At 46.7% G+C, this 21473-nt stretch overlaps 2 protein-coding genes across 2 annotated transcripts in view; both read right to left on the reverse strand.

Annotated features, from left to right (window-relative positions):
* The window catches only part of dnhd1 (dynein heavy chain domain 1), a gene marked incomplete at its 5' end in the record, with an annotated part of 29597 nt that extends 10128 nt beyond the window's left edge, over positions 1–19469 (reverse strand). Inside the window, 29 exons of the mRNA XM_084465319.1 lie at positions 299–401; positions 777–954; positions 1272–1404; positions 1792–1891; positions 2137–2338; positions 2393–2711; positions 3249–3946; positions 4131–4416; positions 4583–4775; positions 4862–4988; positions 5072–6163; positions 6449–7235; positions 7668–7748; positions 7908–8153; positions 8244–8341; positions 8474–8599; positions 9701–9899; positions 9981–10108; positions 11184–11475; positions 11769–11891; positions 12267–12424; positions 12948–13194; positions 15073–15216; positions 15471–15728; positions 16314–16467; positions 16827–16937; positions 17659–17862; positions 18334–18528; positions 19042–19469. Of these exons, the coding sequence (XP_084321445.1) occupies positions 299–401; positions 777–954; positions 1272–1404; positions 1792–1891; positions 2137–2338; positions 2393–2711; positions 3249–3946; positions 4131–4416; positions 4583–4775; positions 4862–4988; positions 5072–6163; positions 6449–7235; positions 7668–7748; positions 7908–8153; positions 8244–8341; positions 8474–8599; positions 9701–9899; positions 9981–10108; positions 11184–11475; positions 11769–11891; positions 12267–12424; positions 12948–13194; positions 15073–15216; positions 15471–15728; positions 16314–16467; positions 16827–16937; positions 17659–17862; positions 18334–18528; positions 19042–19469 (7410 nt within the window). The remainder of the gene's footprint in view (positions 1–298; positions 402–776; positions 955–1271; positions 1405–1791; positions 1892–2136; positions 2339–2392; positions 2712–3248; positions 3947–4130; positions 4417–4582; positions 4776–4861; positions 4989–5071; positions 6164–6448; positions 7236–7667; positions 7749–7907; positions 8154–8243; positions 8342–8473; positions 8600–9700; positions 9900–9980; positions 10109–11183; positions 11476–11768; positions 11892–12266; positions 12425–12947; positions 13195–15072; positions 15217–15470; positions 15729–16313; positions 16468–16826; positions 16938–17658; positions 17863–18333; positions 18529–19041) is intronic.
* Positions 1–21473, reverse strand: part of LOC311340545 (extracellular serine/threonine protein kinase FAM20C-like) — a gene marked incomplete at both ends in the record, with an annotated part of 37486 nt that overhangs the window by 11326 nt on the left and 4687 nt on the right. Inside the window, 2 exons of the mRNA XM_084465411.1 lie at positions 20752–20861; positions 20969–21149. Coding sequence (XP_084321537.1) covers positions 20752–20861; positions 20969–21149 — 291 coding nt within the window. The remainder of the gene's footprint in view (positions 1–20751; positions 20862–20968; positions 21150–21473) is intronic.

The following is a 21473-nucleotide window of genomic DNA, read 5'->3' on the forward strand; positions in this document are numbered from 1 at the left end:
CATACACAGACACGGGGAGTAGAGAGTTCATCGTTTGTATTGTTATAGTCAGTTTTAGTTTGGTGGTATATATCAAAATGAAGATGGAGATTAACATGTTGCAACTTGAAAAAGGGCAGAGTAGCCATTAGCTTTTAAAGTATTTTCTTTCTTTATTTCCCACAGATTGATTTGTTTTAGTGGTAGTTTGAGCATAGTGGGAGTAAGCAACGTAAGACGTCGAGTCAAGAGTCAGGGGATCCGTTTCTGAATGTATACACGGAGGTGATGGCTGTTGATTACATTCGATAAGCAATACCTGCTGTAGTTTCCCAACATCCTCCTTCAGTCTTTCCACTTCCTGTCTGTACTGCAGAGCGGTGTTGTTCAGGACCTCCAGATGGGCCAGCACTGTTCCCACTCTGAATAGAGAAGCAGGCATATTTAGTTTGGGAAGAGCATGTAAGAAAAGGGAAACAGACAGAGACTGAGCTCATGAGCTAACTGTAGCACATTTATATTAACATGGAAACAAAATGTTGATGAATGTGCACTGTACCTGGTAAATGAATAAATAAATACATAAACAATCCATACTTGGGGGACACAAATCTATGTTCCATTAAACCTCATTAAAAATGTAGAGCCAAACGCACGGAAAAAATTTAGCGCTCGCCCTGCAACCAGTTTACAATCAATACAACAGATGCAATGACTTGGCTGTCATTGCTGCCTTTATAAAAAAAAAGTACTATCTTGCCAAAAAGGTCAAGTTTAAATCGATGTTCCTCTATCACCTGTTGGCTCGCCCGAGTCCTTGGGTGAGGAGCAGGTCCCCGAGGTGGAAGAAGTGTGCAATGAACTCCAAGTAGGTGCCTGGGCTGAAGAGATGGGCTCCGAGGAAGACGGCTGCATAGCGACAGGCCCCCAGGTGGATCGATGCCATGGCCGACGTCAGACTGGCGGCTAGAGCTGCTGCATCAGGACAGAGGGAACACACTTATATGCACATAAACACCTCCACCAATCAACTTTAGATGAATAATATAGAGTCTTCAATGAAATAAAAATCGAAATGGCAGCACTGGCCAGTTGTAGGGGTAAGGGGTCCCTAATGATTAAATGTCTGCCCAGTGCCGAATATACATGCATGCCCTTTGAATGCCAAGTACCAATGCACTAAGGTGCTATAATAATAGGTGCTGTAATATTATGTAATTTACAGCGCAACACTAAACTCAATAAACAACACAGCCTGGATGGAAACTGAAATACACTAGGTGTGAACTTACTCTCTGCATCCAGACGGGAGAGGAGAGGAGTGTTGGTGAGATGGTGGGCAGCAGTCTCCACCAGGGCCTGTCTGCTCCAGGGCTGGTAGAGCTCCACACAGCAGCCCAGGCTGAGGGCCCTGCTCAGCCCAACCTGGGGGGGACAGACAGGTCACACACTCAGGCGTACTGCATGTAGTTCAGGGTTCCGTGTCAAAGTGAAGCAGACATTTTTATAAAATTTTTATGACATTTCAAACAGCAAAAGTAACACAGTATAAAGATATCACATAAAACCACAGCACAGTTACATGCTGACATACCTGTGCTGCGGTTTTATGTGATATGTTTTTACTGCTGGCATACACAAACCCCCCCCTCACCCCCCATCCCCTGACTGTGTTGCATGAGTGGGTAGAAGTGTGTTTACTTCCATGTAAAAAGGTCTCTGGGAGAATGCAGCCTATTGAACAACAGCTCGGGCTTAAATATAGAGACCTAAATAATATATTGTGTGCCTGTAAAAGGAAAATATAATCACATTGGTGTCTGGAGCGTTATCTGCAGGTGGGTCAGGGCTGTCCGGGCAGAGTGGCATCAACACGAACACGTGCAAGCTCCTCTGAAAGTGCCTGAAGAACCTGGAGCAAAACCCAATGAAACGCAATGTTTTATAAGTTCATCCACCCTAAACATCTTCGATTCAACTTAATCATAATAAACTATAACTTGTGAATCTATGAAAACATTCTTAGGTCATTCAGAAAGGTGACTGAAAAACAGGTTGACATTTAACTGTTTAACTTAAAAGTGCTTCATTTTTTAAATATGTAAAAGACATTGCATGGAATATATATGTGATATTATAGGTGAATCTGTCTCTTACTCCTGGATAATCTGCCCTCGTATGTGTCCTCTAAGTGGCTCCTTGGTACCAGAGACTCTGGGGACGAGGTTGGCCAGCTCCCGGCCAGAGTACAGCCCTTCCGCAGTGCCGTGGCTCATCAGCCCCAGCACCCGGTCTCTAAGGGTCTGACTGACGTCTTGGTGGACCAGCATCACCACATCCCCGCCTCCTCCTCCTCCTCCTCCTACCTGCCTCCCTGCCTGCTTCAGGATCTGATTCAGCATCGCCTCATTACCGTGGTGAACCTCTACCACCGGACAGCCGGCGATGCGGGCGGCCAGGCGAACGTTGGTCCTGCGCCCGGTGGCCCTGGCTGCGGCCAGCAGGACCCCGTGGCCCCCGGGGACCAGCAGGGCCCTGAGGATGTGCAGCAGCTGCAGTGCCCTCTGCCGGTGGATGACGTGACTAGAGGCGATGCCACCACCGCTCGGTTTGTCGCAGCCCAGGGTCGCCTCTCTGAGCATTGCAGATAACCGTTGCATCAGTTCGTCCAGGGAATGCTGCTGGTAGGAGAGGTGGAGTCTGGGGTTGTTTCCTTGGGCCGTGGAGCGAGTCTTTATGGGGGGACTGGGGCCATAGGTTATCCGATCCATAGAGTCCACCAGGTGCTGTATGTATTGTGCTGGCAGAAGAGGTGGGACTGGGCTTGACTTGTCAGAATCATTGCGTTCAGGTTGAGCGGATGGTTCTGTGGTGATATGAAACTTGTTACGTTCTGATTGACATAGTGGTTTGGGCTCTTTTGGTGGAGAAGGCGTTAAGAGTCTACCTTCTTCTATGTTCAAATGTTTTGAAAGGGATTTTTCAGATTCTTTTGCTTCTACATTTGGATTTAGTTTTGTTCCTTCATAATACAAGTTGTCCGTCAACAAACTATCTTGCGTATTGTTATTGGAAATAATGCTGAGCGCTTGTTTTTCTGAGTCAGAGCCACTCAGACTGTCTAGACTTTGTGGGGCAGCCTCCATCTGTGCAGGCAAGGCTTCACTCTCGTCTTCAACAGTGCCTTGAAAATCCACACTCTGATTGGCTGTCTCCAAGGTTCCTGTTGTTCTAGGGCTGAGTGGCATCGCAGTGAGGAAAGCACCAACGGTAGATGCTTCCTCTGACTCAAGCGGATGGTAATCTCTGATGTCTCCACAGCTGAAAAAGGTCTTGGATGCCCTGGAGATCAGCGACAGCAGCAGCTGGCTCTCCTCCTCGCAACCCAGCCGGTCGCCAAAAGTACGCAGACACTCGTGCCCCCAGAGATGGGTTATATCGAGAAGGGTGGCGAGGGGCTCCGACAGGACCCGAGGACACCAGGTCTGCCCAGGCTGGCAGACAACAAGCCTGTGTGTCTGACTCTGCGATTGGTGGCAAAGAGTCATTCCCCGGAAGATCTTTTGCAGGTCGTGATGGGAGAACATGAAATGAGGCCTTTGCTCTGTGAGGGGGAAGTGTTCACACACTGTATGGTACAGTTGTTTGGTAGCAGAGATGATGCAGTGTGCCATATCAACAGAGCTGGGCACATGGGGCACATCTTTGAGCCAGAGCCTCAGCATCGGAACGTGGATTGAAAACAGGACCTCGACCGAGAGAGTGGGGAGGACGAAAGTGGAGAACAGGCGCCGGAGACGGGCATTGAGTCCGTGACCCCCCCTGGAGGAGGAGAGGCAGGTGGCCAGGTAGTTGACAGATTCCGACGCAAACAACTTAATATGAAGGCCGTCGGGCGTCAGGGCTCCTCCTGTGGACATACTCAGTCGCAACGTCTCCAAAGCCATGGAGGCTTTTCCAAAGGCATCTAAAAAACAAGAAGAAATATTGAAACTATTTACAAATAACATAATAGAACGATTTCTCTTGTAACAAATAAACATTGGAGAATACTTTAGGATAAATTATGAATCTAAACAGGGCTGACATTTTGTCGGATATGATTGGCACATCATCCTTTGAACGCGATTATATTCATATGTCTCACTCACCACTGGGGGCAAAATGCAGGTCGTCCACGAACAGAACCATTCCAGGCTGCTTGGTCCTTACCAACCCCCCTGTATGTCTTGATGCCCCTTGGGATCCCATGTTATGCAGAGCGTGTCGGACATCCCGGTGGCTCAGGAGCGAACTGGACGGCAGGCTAATGTGGGCCCTGTCTGCACTCAGAAGAGCTTGGCACAGAGAGGTTCTCCCGGACGCAGTCTCCCCCACCAACAGCACCGGCTGGCGGGCCTCCAGCAGGCAGTGGAGCAGATATGCATGTTTCCGGTGCTGAGTACATAAACATACAAATCTGAGTATATTTACTATAAGATTAAATTGGGGACTAAAATAATTGTACATACATTTCAGAAAAAGGGTCGTGAAAGAATTAGGATTTGCAATTTATTCATTTAACAGATAAGTTAACTTATTATTGTTAACATTTGCAACAAACCTCAGGAATAGTTGTAAAAGGCAACTGAGCGATGAGGCATCGTGGGCCGTCGATACTGTTGACGACCTCACCGACGGTCCTCTCAGTCAGGCAAAAAAAGTGCTCAAAGATGATCTCTTCACCTGGAACCTTAATGCTATACCTACTGCTTAAGAGCACCTGGCGAGCAAGCTGGTCAAACCGTGGCCAGTGGCTAGCATGGACACAAAGCATATTCACAAAATCTGAATCACAGACCTTTATTTCATCATTTTCCCTTTTAGGTTATAGTTTCCTTACCGTGGATGCAGATGTGCGCCGAATCCCCAGATGTAGGCCAGCAGAAAGATGTTTCTGGCTTGAAGATCCAGTTGCCTGCGGTTGTTGAGATCATCTGTGCCTTGTGAGTAAACTCCTTGAAGTATGCCTGTAAGGGATGTATCCCCTTGTTAGAGAATTTGAGTATTATCATTAATAATATCATTGCTTTGAATGAAAATTGTACCATACCATAACTGCCCTGGGGCTTTGCTGAATCTTTGAAATGAGTTCCAACTCCCGAATCCTCAAGCAGGGCCCGTAGAATCCTGATGAATGACATGACTTCTCTGAGTCCATTCACAGGGTTAGAAGAGTTTGTTTCTCCTTTACTATACATTGCAGAGGTAAGATTGTTTTGCTCAAGTGATTGGAGCGTCCTGCTGAAAAGGTCTTCTGCCAGACGATTCCACATGGCTAAGGTCCCTTGATCGAGTGAGCCCTCTCGACTAAGAGCCTCCAGTTCAGCCTTCCACACTGACTTCCATAAATCAGTGCCCGTGAAATACATGACACTGCACCGTGTCACCGCAGATGGGGAAGCATCACTGAGGTCCATTACCTCTGCCAGGAGCTTCAACGCCGAATGGCCTGGCGAAACCCTTTCACCCGAAGGCAGGCACAGCGCACCGTCCACACAGTTGGAAATGCTGCTGAAGTAATCCAACCAGCCAGGCTGTCCTAGGGGCTCCCCATCCATCACCACCCACTTCACCACCTGGCTCATTTCATTGGCCCTCTTGTGCTGGGGGAACATACTGCTGCATTGCCCGGCTTCTCTGACCACTTTGGTGAAAGCTCCATCAAGCCACCCTCTGTCTTCACAGAGGCAACCCAAGATCTCTGGGTTGGACATGGCATTGGGAAACAAGACCAAGGTTTCCACAGTGCTCCACATCGAAGCAGATTTTCTGTAAGCTGTTTTAAGGGATTTTCCATCTGTTTGGCCTGCTTCATTAAAATCTAAATCTCCTGCGCTGGTAGCCAATCTGCGAAGTGACCCTGCAAGAACCCGGTAACAGGTTGTCTTTCCACAGCCCGAAGGCCCAAGGAGCAGCACTGCTTTTGAAGATTTTAGGGCCTCGTGGAGGGCGAGAACATTATGAATAATTTGTGTATCGGGGAAAAGCCCAGTTCTAGTTATCTCTTCAGTTATTGCACTTTTAAGTAGATTCTGCTCTTTCTCCTCAATATTTTGCAGGGGGGAAATAAATGAGCTGGCCATTGGAAAGGTTTCTTCACAAATTCTACGGAGCTCAGAGGCCATCCCACATTCTTCGAGAGCTGGTAATAAAACAGTGTAGATTGCATTGACAGCAGCTTTCTCCTCTATCACCCCTCGTACAATGGCTCTGACTTGACTGATGCCCTTAGAGCTCATATTTCGTGGATTTGGCTGAGACACTTCACCGGTTGTTTTGTGAGGGACAATCTGAGGCTTGCAATGTGTAGCTAATGATGTCCCCTCAAATGAAACGTGTTCTTTACAGAAACTCTGTTTAGCGGATACTGCAATGAGTTTTTGCAAGACCAAAAGCCAGCTGCTCTGGACATATTTGGGCAGACAACCTGAATCTTTGGCAAGGTCAAATAGGGTCATCAGGCGTCGACTCAAACTAACGGCGTCTGAGAAACCACTGGAGAGCAGCAGCACCTCTGTGATGGTTCTATAATCTGGGTGAGTCAAGGCCACTGACCGGGTGGCTTCCCGCAGATCTTCTGTAATATCACATGCGTAGTCTTTGGATGAAATGACAACGCATCCATAATTGAGCCTGGCCAAAATGCTCTGTCCAGCAAATGACATGGGGCGATTTGGCTCAACTATCGGTTTTTGTGCTAGGTTTTTCTGGTATCCGGAGAAGAATTGGTGAATATCCGCTAGGTGCTGTCCCAGTAACGCCTGCACCCCAGGTCTGAGCAGGTTCACGGAGCGCAGAACAAGGTACGCTCCACTCTGGAGGGCCCCACTGAGCGCCTGCTGGATAGCACAATGCCTCGTGCCTGAACTACACTGCCAGGTGACCACCTGACGCCCGAGCGCCCGTCCTAGCTGCGTCACAGTGGTTCTCTTTCCACATGTGGATGCCCCGCTTACCAACCCGCACCTGTAGTTAGTGAGAGCGAGGAGAATCCCCAAGACGGCTCTGTCGGTAGAAGGAGTGTGGACCATCGTCCAGTGCTCCGGGCCCAAGTACTCATAACCATACATTAGCGTGGAGCCCAATACGTCCACATAACAGATTGGAACATTACTGCTGATTGGCGGACCGTTTGAGTTGGTTGGACTGTGGTTGACTGAGTTGATATGATACTTCATCATGCTTTGCCACTCAAAAGATGCCTCCAGCTCACACTTAACATTCATAAATACGGAAAGCCGGAAAGCATGATTCATGCTAAACTGCACCAAATCCTGCAGTAACAACATCACGCGTTGAGAAAGTGGAGATCTATCAGAGATACCCACAGTTCCTTCCCTTATGGCACTACACAGGTGTTGGAGTCTGGAAGAGTTGTGTCGTTGCATTGACCTCCACCTATCTGGAGCTGGGATCCGAGAGGCTTTTAGAACTTCTCCGCACCACGCAGATTCTTCAGCCACGAGCAGACACTGAAGTGGGTAGTGGCACAGCAAGTCCACCGTAAGACAAACATCTCTTTCCTCATCTTTGTCCACCATTGATTCTGGTTTTGCTGATTGCACCTGGTATCGTGCAGCAGCACATTGTTCAGTCAACTTCATCAACGTGTGTTGCAATTGTTGCTCCAGTGTGCAAAGCCAAACCACTGGATCCATATGAGGCTCCACAGGATGGAGGAATCGAACGTGTTCTACAAGGCTGCCAAATACCCCCAGCACCTTCATCTGCAATGAGGGGACATCGGTGGACTGACCAACGCTCAGATCAGCACCATCTTTAGGTACTTCATGGTCCAGCTCAAGCCGCTGCACGCCTTGAAAGCATTTGCAGACAATGGCGAGTAAAATAGCAGGAGCGGGTTGTGATGAGAACAGCGTCATCACCTCCCTGTCACTCAGGAAGCAGAGCCTGGGGAACTCTCCCCGAGGCCTGTTGAGAACGTCTCTCAACCGGGTGGAAATAGCCTTCATGACGGTCAGCCCATCAAGGAGCTTCTTGTGGAGGTCGTTAGCGTAGATTTGGGGAGAAACACCCTTATTGGAACGCAGGATGTTGAGCACATGATAGTCACTTAAGATGGAGAAGACGATCTCCTTGAACGTCTCATCCACTGCTCTGAACTTTTCCAGCTGTAAGGAAAGATAAAATAGAAATGTATTTGCTGAATCTCGGCCTCATATTTGGATAATCAATTATTGTTTAGTGAAGACTAAAAGTACCAGTTCTGCTAGCTGTGTGCCGACAGAGGCTTCATTCAGCATCTTTGTGAGGAAGGCCCACGTTTCCTGGTACCTCTCAAGCATTTCAAGCCGCTCCCCTTAAAATTATGTAAGACATAAAATCAACACACTCTGACCAATAATAAATAAATTTAACACATTTTCTTTATTACTGTATCCATTATTTTATGCATACAGCGCTATGTTCGGTATGTTCATCTGCTCCTTACCCAGATCCTGCAGTAGCCGGGCCCATTTTTCCACCTCAGGCCTGAAGTCATAGCAGTAGGGGGACCACAAAATGGAGGATAGAGCCATCACACTGTCCTCTGCGTCGGCCCGGAGAGCCTCCAGTCCTGATGAACACAACACTACAAATTGCTCTCTCTTTGAGGAGCCTAACGTGGTCTCCATCGGTGAGCGTCTAGCTATTTACTATCTTGAGTGTGCAGACAGTTATTAAATTGCAAAACACTTTTCATATTTAGCTTTCCCCCGGCAACCATTGAAGAGATATCCAGTTCAGAATATGATTGCAGTGAGACAATGTTATTACTTGTGCTGTTCTTCAACATAGAAATTAAAAACTAAGGCGGACATAGCAAAAAATCTATTTCAACCTCTAGAATGAGTAGAACAGTCAATAATTAAAACTAAAATGAATACTTTATTATATGTAAATGAATGAAATTAAATGGTAATGCATCGCTGAAGGCATCTATAAATAATTCAAGTTGGAGATAAGAATAAAGCAGGTAACAGGTAAGACACATTCACTTCTATATCTGTGTCTTCACTTAGTTATAGAGAATCAAATCTGTTCCCATCCAGCCAATCAAAGGACAGTAAAACGGAGTATTAAAACCAACAAGTTTAAAGTGAAATTACTGAGACAATGTCTCTTGATATGTCTTTTACATTGATCCAAGCTTTGTCTTACCATTAATGATGAGCGTATGATCACTAGATTGTTGCGTGGCAGTTATTAACCTTGAACAGGTCTCAGCTGGTGGCTGTGTTGGATGGACGGTTCGATGGTCGTTCTGTATGACATCCTGTTGCCATATAAGGATGGTGCAGGATGGTAATATTTGGAACATTTTGGCTTCCCAGCCACACTGAATTTTCCGGAATTCCTCCTCCATACCCCATTGCATGTTCCCCTCTCTGGATATCTGATTGGGTAAAAGAGGAGAAAGGCTTTTCTTTAGTGACTACTTCAGTCAGTAACATATTTAATCAGTATTGATGCTGTTAATGGTACTATTTCCCAAATGTTGGATACCTTGTTAATTATTTCCAGGTGTTCTCCAAGTGGCAAGGACATCAACTCAGTCACAGTCAGCTGCTTGGCTGGGATGTACAGAAAACCCATCCCTGTAAATAAAAAATGTTCTTTAATTATTATAATACATAGTTATCAACATGGGAATCATCCAACCATTCAAATATGATACCTTTAAAAATGTTCTTGATGTGTTTCTCTTTGAGTCTTGGGCTGCACAGTTTTTCCAAGACCGGGAGGTGTGTGCTGAACTGCTGCAAGGTTCTCAGGATCTCCTGAAGCACTGCATCATGGGTAGGAACAGTCAGTGCCACCGATGAGGCCCGTTGCTTCCACCATCCGACTTTTTCCTTGGCTACAGCCACCTCAAACTGTCCAAGAATCCCACGGAGAGGGTTACTGGTGCGACCGTTGGATGGACTGAAGGACGTGTGTGAATGTAAGGCCCTCACCTCGGTGAAGGGCAGACGTCCCCACTCTTGGGTCGTGGCTCGACAGTCAGCCAGAAGCTCCCACAGCTCGCTCAGAGTCTCCAAGTTCTGAGTGTCTGTTGTCATGACTGTCAAATCCAGTGGATATCCTGAGTGTATAAGACCAACACTTCATCCAATAGGTTCCCTATTATCGATCTATTAACATAAAGTCTGTCTAATAATGTCTTAGTCTAATTTAAAGGATTTAGCCGGTTTGCCATGACCCCAGGTTAATTGTTGATATTGTGCATGTCAAGATGTAAATAAGCCATGGTTATTGTACCACCCCCTTTTGACGTGTACGAAAGTTACGGAACGGGGAGTTGGTGAGCCATTGACATCCAGCATATTCCCAACATGTGTATAGTTTCTGTTTTGTTCAACCCAAGTAAGCACATACAAACTGCCCCGGCTAGTTAGCTTTCTCTAATAGTTCCCACAAACAAACAAATCAACAAGTTTAAATTCTGTGTTAACACGCCACTGCGCATGCTGACAGATTTAAAACCTGAGGTGCATTAGAATTTAAAATGAAGACAGTAAATGTGGTTTAGGCAGTGTGGTAATTCTCCAGAGCAACAGAGTCCAGAGTAACTAGTGTAGGAGGGGGAATTAATTTACTGATTGGAATACAGCCTAACCATTCACTTCGGAATTAAAATGAAGATGTAATGTACGTAGAGCGAGACTCTTAACTGAATACAAATGGGAATCTTTCCCCCGGTGAGCCAGTCCATTGAGTGAGTCAAAGCAATAATAATTCCACAGTCCCATACAGAATTCACCACTGTGCTCATGGCCGGAACATTTAACACTCACATATTCAACACATTCAAACTGCTTGCCTCTCGGTCTCAGTAAATGAGCATTCGCAGTGGCGTGCAGAATTTAAACTACTGGATTTGTTCATTCGTGCTCACTTTTGGAGAAAGCTACCTAGCCAGGGTAGTTTATATGCACGAGAGGGTGGGTAGAACAAAAAAACATCACAGCTGATATACATTAAACAATTAACCTGGGCCCTAAAAAACCAGACAAATACTTAAAAAACTAAGATTTCCTGAAGATTTCGGAATTAAAATTGTTTGGCTGCCAAAGTAAAGTCTACATTTATTAATGTTTTTTTATTTAGACAAATCCAACGTGAAGACTCTTAGATCAGAAGGTTGTTTGCTTCTTCACCTCTCAGCTCCTCGCTGACGCCGGCCAGCACCTTGATTTTCTGGCCAAATGCATGCACCTGTGTGCACAGGAACCTCAGCTCCGCACACATCTCCCGCGTGCCTGCGTCCGGCTCCAGGAAGACCCCAGCGCGGGGGCTGGTGGTGACGGCGGCGGAGACGGTGCGCGAGAGCTCCCCGACCAGCGCTGCGAAGGATCGCTCCAGAGCTTCACACATGGAGGGCAGGCGCTGGTTGACCTTCTGCTCTGCCGCCTTCACCAATTGGACGTAGCTCCTCCACAAGCTCAGTATCTGGAGTAAAGCACAGTAAGTAGGCGACCACGGCTACAGGTCGGCCGGAAACACAGCTTTAAATCAAAGTCTTTTGATTACTCTACCTTGTTATACTCTACTACTTATTTTTCCTTTCCTTCCATCTTTTTTCCTTAACATGTGACTCCTGTTCTGTAGTTATAAACTTGACTTTTCTGGCCTTTCAAGAATACCAGCAGTGTGTGGCTACCAATCAACTTAATCGATATATGTATAGGGGGATGTAATCCAGAATTTAGGTCACTGGTGAACACAACACACATTGCCCTGACCTGTTCCTCTAGCGCCACCTCCTGCTCACTCATCTTCCTGTAGTTGGTGGTGATGGTGCCCCGAAGTGACTGCAGGTACTCTACCCGTCGCAGCATGACAGGAGAGCTGTTCTCACGCTTCACCTGCCAGGTGTGGAATCAAGTCAAGATTGTTAAGGTACAGCCCCTAATCAGGTACAGTCGCCAAGGGCATCACATCATACAACACCCCCTTAGGCCTAATGACCCGTCTCAAGGGATGAAGAACTCCCCGACCCGGAGGGGACAAGGAGAACAAAAGAAGCTAGCTTCTAGGAACGGCTAGGAGAGCATTAGGTGCAAAGAGGCCAGACATATAATGGGCATAAAAACTATAATCATATTTAAACAACAATAAAAGACAAGAAATATCTTGGCATAGAGCAGTTACATCTCATATGCATTGTTTTGTTTTTTATTTAATAGAAACAATAATTCACTGGGATTCTTGTTCAAAGGTAAAGTTTGGAACAAGTTTACCATGGTTGCATATAGTGTGAAGCAGCGCAGGTCACGAGGGTCCTCCATGAGTCCAGAGATGGTGCTCCTCAGCCGGGACACCAGCTTCTCAGAGTTCAGCCTCAGCTCCTCCATCAGCTGGGAGAGAACCTTCTCCTCCATCACAGCCAGCTGCACTCCTGGATGGAGGAGACAAGGGGGAAACATTGACCTACACAGGGAATTCAACCCGTAACCCTGGCAGTATTTGTACCATAATGTACCAGTTGACCTACACAGGGAATCCAACCCCTAACCCTAGCAGTGTTTGTACCATAATGTACCAGTTGACCTACACAGGGAATCCAACCCCTAACCCTGGCAGTGTTTGTACCATAATGTACCAGTTGAACTACACCAGGGAATCAAACCCTGAACCCTGGCTATGTTACAACAATAATGTTCCAGTTAAACTACCCAGGGATTCTAACCCCTAACCCTGGCAGTGTTAATGCCATTCTCTATCAGCTGAGCTACACAGGTCTCATAAAAAAAGAAAGCTCAAAGTTTCCAGCGATATAGACAACTTCCACACAGTAACACGCACAAGTGTGATGGTTTGTTTAGTAGGTGACAGGTGCATTCTGGGAATCCACCAATCTCAGTGGTGGGATGAGATGTCATTTATCCGTGAATGATGCACATTTGGGAATGTGTACCCACCCAGCTCCTCGAGGATGACGCTGGCGTCAACATCAAACAGCCGGTCGGCGATGTGGAAGGACCGAGGCGCCTGATGGATCCGGTCACTCCAGCGGCGCATCTCTCCGACCAGCTCCTCGTAGGCCGAGACGGCCCCGCCCCTCAAGGCCTCCAGAGAGGAGCTTACTCCCCCTTGGTTGGTGAAGGAGCGCATGTCCGTCAGCCACGCGTACTCGCCGCACAGCCGCTGCACCTCTGCCTGGGCTTCCTGTTACATGACCAAAGACCACGACTCAGGATCCATCATGGCCTTTTAAAGATACAGGTACGCCTACTGATCTCTATGAGAACGTATTCTATTGGCCCTTGTAACCTCCTATATCCTGTAGTCTCCATAGCCGATTCACATTTTCGTAGCTTGCTAGCTAGCACTGGTGGTTTAAAGAGTGGTTTTAATCAAGTACTGAACTTGAGCTCATTTTTAAAGGTGCCGTTGATTCATACAGTGCATCATAGTGGCAGGCATTAGCATCTGTTCATTGTATTGCTGCTGTCCCATCGAGATTTTCTCTTTAATCTTATCTTATAACTTATCTTATCTTTTTAATATATGCATCTGGAACGTAAAGCAATTGTTTTACTGCATTCCTGTGTGCTTGTCTGAAAAAACATGTTCATAATACCATTGTCTTAAAATTGGTATCCCATGAATCACATTGAGAACAATAATGGTTTATGTAAATAATAACACACAGATAAACCACGATAAAAACCACGTTGAATAAAGCCTGAATCCTCCTGCGGTATTAAAGGATTCTTCAGCGTCAGGCAGATTGCCTCACTACTGGCAACATTCCATTAGTAACCATGACGATGCCCATCATGTCAAGGATTGCAAAGAAATCCCGAACAAATTGGCCTGATACTTAAATTAATCTCCTGAATCATGACAGAAAAAAGGGGCCACCCTTGCCTGCATAATCCCGGTGCATTGTCTCTGCACCTCCTTTGAGACGTCGCTAGTACCCAGCTGCCACTCCAGACATCTTCTGGACAGGGGAAGGCAGCATCCTCTCAGCCTGTGACCATGCACTGCTAAAGGGCTTGGCCAGGGAAGGACCACACTGTAGGCTGGCCCCTCTCTGGATTTCCTGTCGAAGGTTCTCCCCTCTCTGGGTGTCCCCTCTCTGGATCTCCCCTCTCTAGATCTCTCCTCTCTGGGTGTCCCCTCTCTAGATCTCTCCTCTCTGGGTGTCCCCTCTCTGGATCTCCCCTCTCTAGATCTCTCCTCTCTGGGTGTCCCCTCTCTAGATCTCTCCTCTCTGGGTGTCCCCTCTCTAGATCTCTCCTCTCTGGGTGTCCCCTCTCTGGATCTCTTCTCTCTGGATCTCTGCTCTCTGGGTGTCCCCTCTCTGGAACCCTCCTCTCTGGGTGTCCCCTCTCTGGATCTCCCCTCTCTTGATCTCCCCTCTCTGGATCTCTCCTCTCTGGATCTTCCCATTCTGGGTGTCCCCTCTCTGGATCTCCCCTCATGGTTTATGTCTTCATACTGGCTCTGAAAAACTGGGGATGATACACAAAGAAAGTAAAATAAGTAAAATTAAAATTAAAAGCGTTGTATGACACATATTATGGTCGGTGGACATAACTGTTTCATTATAATGGCTCCTTCGGGTGAACACTCATGTTTAATACAAGAGCTATGAGCAATCAATATGAAGAGAAATACCTCCAGGAGCCAGGCGGAGGTCCTGTTTCTCAGAAGAAGTACAGTCAGTCATCTCTAGGAAGAGACCACAGCTATCACACACCTGCCAGAGGACAGGGAGACACCTGCTGAGTTGTGGAAGATGGATGCCAAAATCCCAGCCCTGATAATCCATCTGCTGAAACTATTTTCGTTTCGGTGTCAACACCTGCCAACTGTATTCTACTATTGTTCAAGAGACGATTGTTAATTGTTTAGCCAAAGCAATTGAATCCAGCAAGATTTCAGGACCAGTTAGGGGTTTGGGCATCTTGCTCCGGGATTCCTACAGGTAGACTTTGCGAGATCGATCCAGAAAACTTTTGGCTGGGAGTCAAACACTATTGCTTTTAGTCCAACAGTGACCCTGTACTGTGTTGAGAGGGCGAGGTCTGTTACCTGGAGGATGGTATTGGAGAGTCCCAGTAGGGCCTTTTGAACCATGTCCTGGAAGAGGGGCAGGGCGGGGTCCACGGCCAGCACCCCCTGGGGGCTGAACACCAGCTGGGCTCGGAATAGACAGTCCTGTTCGGCCTCTCCCCGCTGACAAAACACAGCAGAACTACTTGAAAGAACTTCATGAATAGATATGAGGAGTTGGATTAAATTTGATACCATAGCATACCATTTAACATTTATTTGCTGAATAAGGGTATAGCAGTCCTATGAAATGCATATTTTTCTCTTTCTTCTTCATCCTTGCGGGTCGCCATAACAATATTACCATGATACAAAACTCTCCAACAAAAATCAATCAACCATCACACACGACACACCCTCCCTCCCCCCCCACCCACCTTGATGACACTGCTGAGGAAGGAGGTGACCTCTCGCTGGCTGAGCATGCACAGTCCCTGTACCGTCATCTGATTGGCCAGGGACACCACACGACCAAGCATCTGAGACGTGCGCCCAGCCCGCTCAAGCTCTGCCTCCAGGCTGCGCCGCTGAGCGAGGTGCAAGTGGCGGGGTTGATGGCGTTCCGTGGGCTCTTTGGCGGCACGATGGACACGCAGCTGTAGATCCTGGAGGGCCTGGTAGCACTCCTGATGCAGCTGGCGAGAGAGAGGGAGAGAGGTGAGCTGCTGACAACACCATGCAGGACACCTTGGGCTTGACTCAATAGGGAGACAAGATGCCACAGCATACACACTGTACACATCCAAATGCCATTCCAATTCACATTTTGTCATTTGACGTTGGCACCATAAACAAACTTTAAAACTCATAAAATACTTCAGTTGCAATACAATTTAAAAAAAACACACATCTGTCTGGAGAACAAACAGGACAATACGGGGAAAACAGGCACACATGGCGGTACAAAGTACGTCCTACTGTACAAAAAGTTATAAGTGACTCACGATATCATCCACATCATCATCTAACATCAGCGTCATCACAGATCGGCAGCATCATCCACATCAGCAGCATGGTTTCAAGGCCTTGGATCCGGCGTTGCCATGGTTACAAATCCCCTCCATTACCGACATCCCCTCATAAAAACTACCGACATGCCAGTGCCCTGCTATTAAAGCTACGAGAAGAGCTACAAAGGGTCACGAGTGAAAACGTAACAACAATTTCCCAGCCTCCATTACGAGCCTCATGCTCTGTGAGTGCCTCCGTGTTTCTGTTACCGCCGTCATGATGGTGGAGCGTCTCTGCTGCAGCGTCTCCAGCGTCTTCACACTGTGCTGGTCGTTGAGGGTCAGCGCGTCTTGGTACTCCTGCAACGTGTAGCTCCTACGCGGGCACGGCAGCCATCGGAGCTCAGCCAGCTCCTCGTTCACACTGCAGTAAGGTTAATATTATTATTTCATGCCCCATTTGAGGCATTAAGAACTCTCGGACTGCTTACCACCTCGGTGTGCATAAAGAGAGCAATAATAAGGATATAGGAGGAGTGTGGATGACAAGCATAAAGCCAAGCAAGCGTTTTGAATTGATGGCACAATGCAGCTTTTAAAGCCTACAACTGGTGAGCTATTTGCTTGCTTACTTACTTTCATATTACAAATATTACTTACTTTAGATATTTCAAAGGGGGTAGATAAACGCATTTCTCCATAGAGAGCCCAATATTCAGCACACCCCAGGGCAGACATCTGTTCTACAATGAGGATGATTTAACAAGAAATGAAGATGTTCACCCAGTGAGGAGGACTAGAGCGTGTCTGAACTGAGGCGCAGCGATGAGCAGCATGTCCTGCAGAGTGTCACATTTACGCTGGAAAACCATGCGACTGACATTTTCTCGCCACCTGGGACAAAGACGAAAAGAAAACAACTTGTCAGTGTCCACAAGTAAAAACTCACTGTCATTCAGGCTCCCCTGCCTGTCACTCACACACCCCTGCCTGTCACTCACACACCCCTGCCTGTCAATCACAAATCACTGTCTGCCACTGAGGCTGGGACTTGTGTGCATGTGTAAGATATGAAATGCATGCATGCAGCAGGTATATTAAAACCCCAGCATGGATGGTAAAGATTTATAACGCATGCATCTTTATGCCACATAATGCCTGCATGGGTATCATAAGTAACACATGCACATGTAATACACTTAATGCATGCATGTGTATGATAATAAATGCATACAGATGTGGATGATGAGGGGTAATGCAGTGCACATGTATGAAGCAAAAGACATGCTTGCTTACAATATGTAACTCAAAACATGAACGTGGAATACATAACACATGCGTGTGTATGATATGTAACTCAATACAATGCTGTGTATGATAAGTTGCTCAATACATGCGTGTGTGTGATATGTTACTCAATACATGCGTGTGTATGATATGTCACTCAATACATGCGTGTATATGATATGTCACTCAATACATGCGTGTGTATTATATATCACTCAATAAATGCGGGTGGATATGTTAATCAATATGCATGTGTATGTTATGCAACTCAACACATGGGTGTGTATGATATGTATGGCAACACATGCATGTGTACGCAGTGAGTCACCAGTTGAAGGCTTGGTGCAGCACATAGTCCCTGAAGAAGGGGATTGTTCTGAGGGCCCCCCACAGCTGGGCCTCCCGGCGCCAGTCCTCCAGGGAGACCAGGGCCTCAGGGCCCTGCCGGGTCACCTGGAGCACCGCGCTGGAGGAGAACACGTAGTGGTCGGGACCGGCCCTGCTGGGATGCACCGATTCCAGGTCGTAGGGCCTTGGAGGAGGTCAGGGTACAGAGTGCATGTGAAGCTGGCATTGGAGAAGGAGTTGCTACAGATCAATTATAATGCGATCAAGAGGAACATTGCTAAGGATAATTTATTCAAATGCAGTAAAGTCCCTCAGCCAGAAGATGCTTCTTTCCAATTCTGAGAAGTGGATGAAGGCTGTCAAGTACCTCAACAGCAACAGATTGGAACCCAACGAGTGTTCATTTTCCGAGTTGAAGTATCGAGTCAATCATATTGATTCAAGTGTGATTTGTTTCGATGCATAATTAGGATATTAACCAACCCATAATTTGACCAACCAATGACAGCATATGAAGATCAGAGAGGAACGATCGTGACCTTAATCTATTTGAGTCAGCGTGACTGAAATCTTGATGGGCACATGGTTTCGAGGGAACTACGAGGGACTAGAAGAACACGATTAGTAGAGGGGTGATTAGTGATTACGCCAGTACCGGTATTCATCACGGCGGCTCTCCTTCAGGTAATAAAACTCAAGTGCTCCTCCCCGGCGCCTCGTCTTCTTAGCCAGCGCCTCCACCACCTGAGTGCCTGTGAGAGGAGCTCTGCTCCACTTTGCCTCCTTTAAGCCAGTGGTGCCTCCCCCAGCAACAGCCGGTGCATCTCTGGCCTCACTAGGATCTGGGAGACTTGGATGGGGGTAGAGGGGTGATAATTATTTCAAATAAAACTCGTTGGAATAATCCAGCGGTGGCAGAACCGGTAGATGAAACTGTGCTACCAAGGTTGTGGGTGAACATCACCACCAAAACATTTTACAAGCTGAGAGAAAGGAATCCATCTAGCTATCTACCACTGATCATTACGTTTTATTTCAGCAGTGAAAATTAACTCAGTCAAACTTTCGAAAGATCTTTATCCATCTGCAATACAATTTCATTTTGATTTCAGACTGTGACAGTGTGAGAACCTATTTGTGAGAGTCTATTACATAATATTCAAAACCTTGTGCTCTGACTCTTATGACTCTTATCCAGTTGTATTGAAAAACTAGGTCATGTAGCCATTGGAATATTTTGTAGTCAGTCCAATTTTACGCCAATGCTTTGACTGTACTTAAACTCACCTGAACGTTGCTTTGGAAACAAGTATCTGCAAAGCGACGAAATGTAGAAGTCATGTAAATGTAAATAAGGCACTACCATGGGTCTGGTGATCTGTGGACTGGCGGGACCACCGTGATGGGGATGTCAGCACCCAGCGCCGAAGCCACCATACGGGGGCCTTCTGTCCACAGGGAGTCCTCCAGGGCAATCCCTGGTCCATACTGGGCTATGAGGCCAGGCAGCTCCACCAATGACAGCAGAGGACTGGAGGGACGATGTGCCAGAACTGTTGATAGACCAATCAGAGACTCAAACCCGAAGGTGGGCGGGCGCCGCCCTCTTCCACGTGGTGTCCGGGACAGGGGCGGTAGGGTCAGTGGAGGCCCGCGGACCACGTCCACCCCCGGGACACGGGTCTTGGCCTTGGATCTGGGCCGGAGCTTGGTGCTGTCTGTGGGACTCTGCCCTGGGTGTCCATACTGGGGTTTTTCCTCGGGTGGGCCAGCCAGCATGGTGCTGGTCATTTAAGGTCCACTTTAGGCCGGTTGGTATCACATTTGGTTTTTTTTTTGCACTATACTACACAAACTGTGCAGATAGACTAAATCGATTGTAGAAGGGAAGGATAGGCACACATTTTATATGTTAGACAGATACAGTAGAAATGTAATGTTGGTTTCATGCAGTTAACCGATGTATACGTCCTACTACTATATACTAAATATATAACACTTAATACAGTTTTTACTGACATACTACTACAATATCACAATCACTATTCTGATTATAGATGATACTATAAAATATTCAGTACTTCAATGCAGAATATTATGGGATTACAACGACTATAGTGGCCGGTTCCAAACTATGGTGACGTCATTGAAAATCAAGGTGAAGGACGTCACCAGGTAAAAAAAAACTTTTTCAAAGGAATCCTCTTCTTCTGGTTAACTCTGAAAAACATACTTTTTACATTGATACCGCCACATTTGGAGTAGTAGTAGGCTACAATACCTACGTATAAGCTAACTCGACCTAGCTGTTTGCTGCGGTCTTGCAAACAAACACATACTGACGACAATGACTGAATAATAAAGTGATTTATAATGGGGTTTTTTCTATAGACCAATATCATCACATAGATGAACGCTTTGCAGTCTAGCTATGTCAAAAGAAATGGTCGAAAAACGCTAAAATTAAATAGTGAAAAGCAAAGTAAAGTCCCAAACTGCAGAAGGAAACTTTGTTGACTTACCTGCCTCTGCAGCGTCAACACAACCGCAGCTCTGGCTGGTTTCCATGGCAGCACTCCGTCAAGTTCACCGCCGCCTTCCTGTGAGGTCTGTCTTCAGCTTCGTACGGACACTTGCGAATGACGGTTTTTTACAACGAAGAACAATACGACGAACTTGATTTGTGTCGATAAATCACAGTTCACGCTCCGGCGCGCGAGTGCCTGTGTTCCCGCGCGTCGGCGTTTTTGAGGGCACGATCGACCTCGTTTGTTATAATTCATTATTCAAAACACATGTTATTATTCATAATACATACACATTATACATACTTGTTGTTAATCGCTACGATATGTTTCATGCATTTCAGTACATTTACATGCAATCCATATAAGGATTAATGTGACATGGCCTACATTTGGCTGTATTTATAGTAGGCTATGTAGATAAATAAGAAAGAAAGAGAAATGACACGCTGTCTAAATATGGCAGTTGCCTCTGACAGGACAACAACGCAGTTTATACCACTGTAGTTTCTTTAAACATTTATGAATGGAATTGATTGTAAACCTACTCATCAGGAAGTCCAGTATGGCCAGGTCTATGAGGTCCACCAGCCTCGTGCCGTTATCGTACGGCGCGGTCTTTTTCACCTTGGAACAATAGTGTGGCTCTGTTTCCCACCTGGAATCAAAACAACTTGTGACATTAACTTTACTTGTCACTTGCCCGTTTTCATATTATAATGACATATTATTTTAGAGCACTGTTTAGAAAAGCCGTAAACACACTTTGCCAGCTTGCTACGGCTGTACGACCGTCTCCACGGAGACCTCCAGGTCCTCCGGATGGCCAGCGAAAGGTCGGGCAGCATGACTGCCACGGAGCCCTCCAGGGTTGTGGGACGACCGCACACGGCGTGCTCCGTTGAGCAGTAGTACGAGCACTGGCCGTAGAAACACGTGTTGCCCACTAGGGGGCACCGAAGATACACAGCCGCACAGGAGAGGAGACGAGAAGGGAGGACAGGACAGGCGAGAGGACAGGGGATGAGAAAGAAGATTGAGGAGGAACAGTTAGGAATAGAGGAGATGAGAAAGGATTGGAGAGGAAAGAAAATGAGACGGAATGTTAGAGGGAGGGACAGGAATTGAATGAGGTAGATAGGAGAGGAGAGGAGATAAGGAGGGGAGACGAGAGGAAATGAGAATAACGGTGAGAGTAGAGCAAAGGAATGAAATTGGGAAGAAAATAGATGAGAGGGAGGGCAAGAAAAGCAATGAGACCAACAGAGAC

This window comes from Micromesistius poutassou, assembly GCF_964030765.1.
Source record: "Micromesistius poutassou genome assembly, chromosome: 3".
Lineage (NCBI taxonomy): Eukaryota > Metazoa > Chordata > Actinopteri > Gadiformes > Gadidae > Micromesistius > Micromesistius poutassou.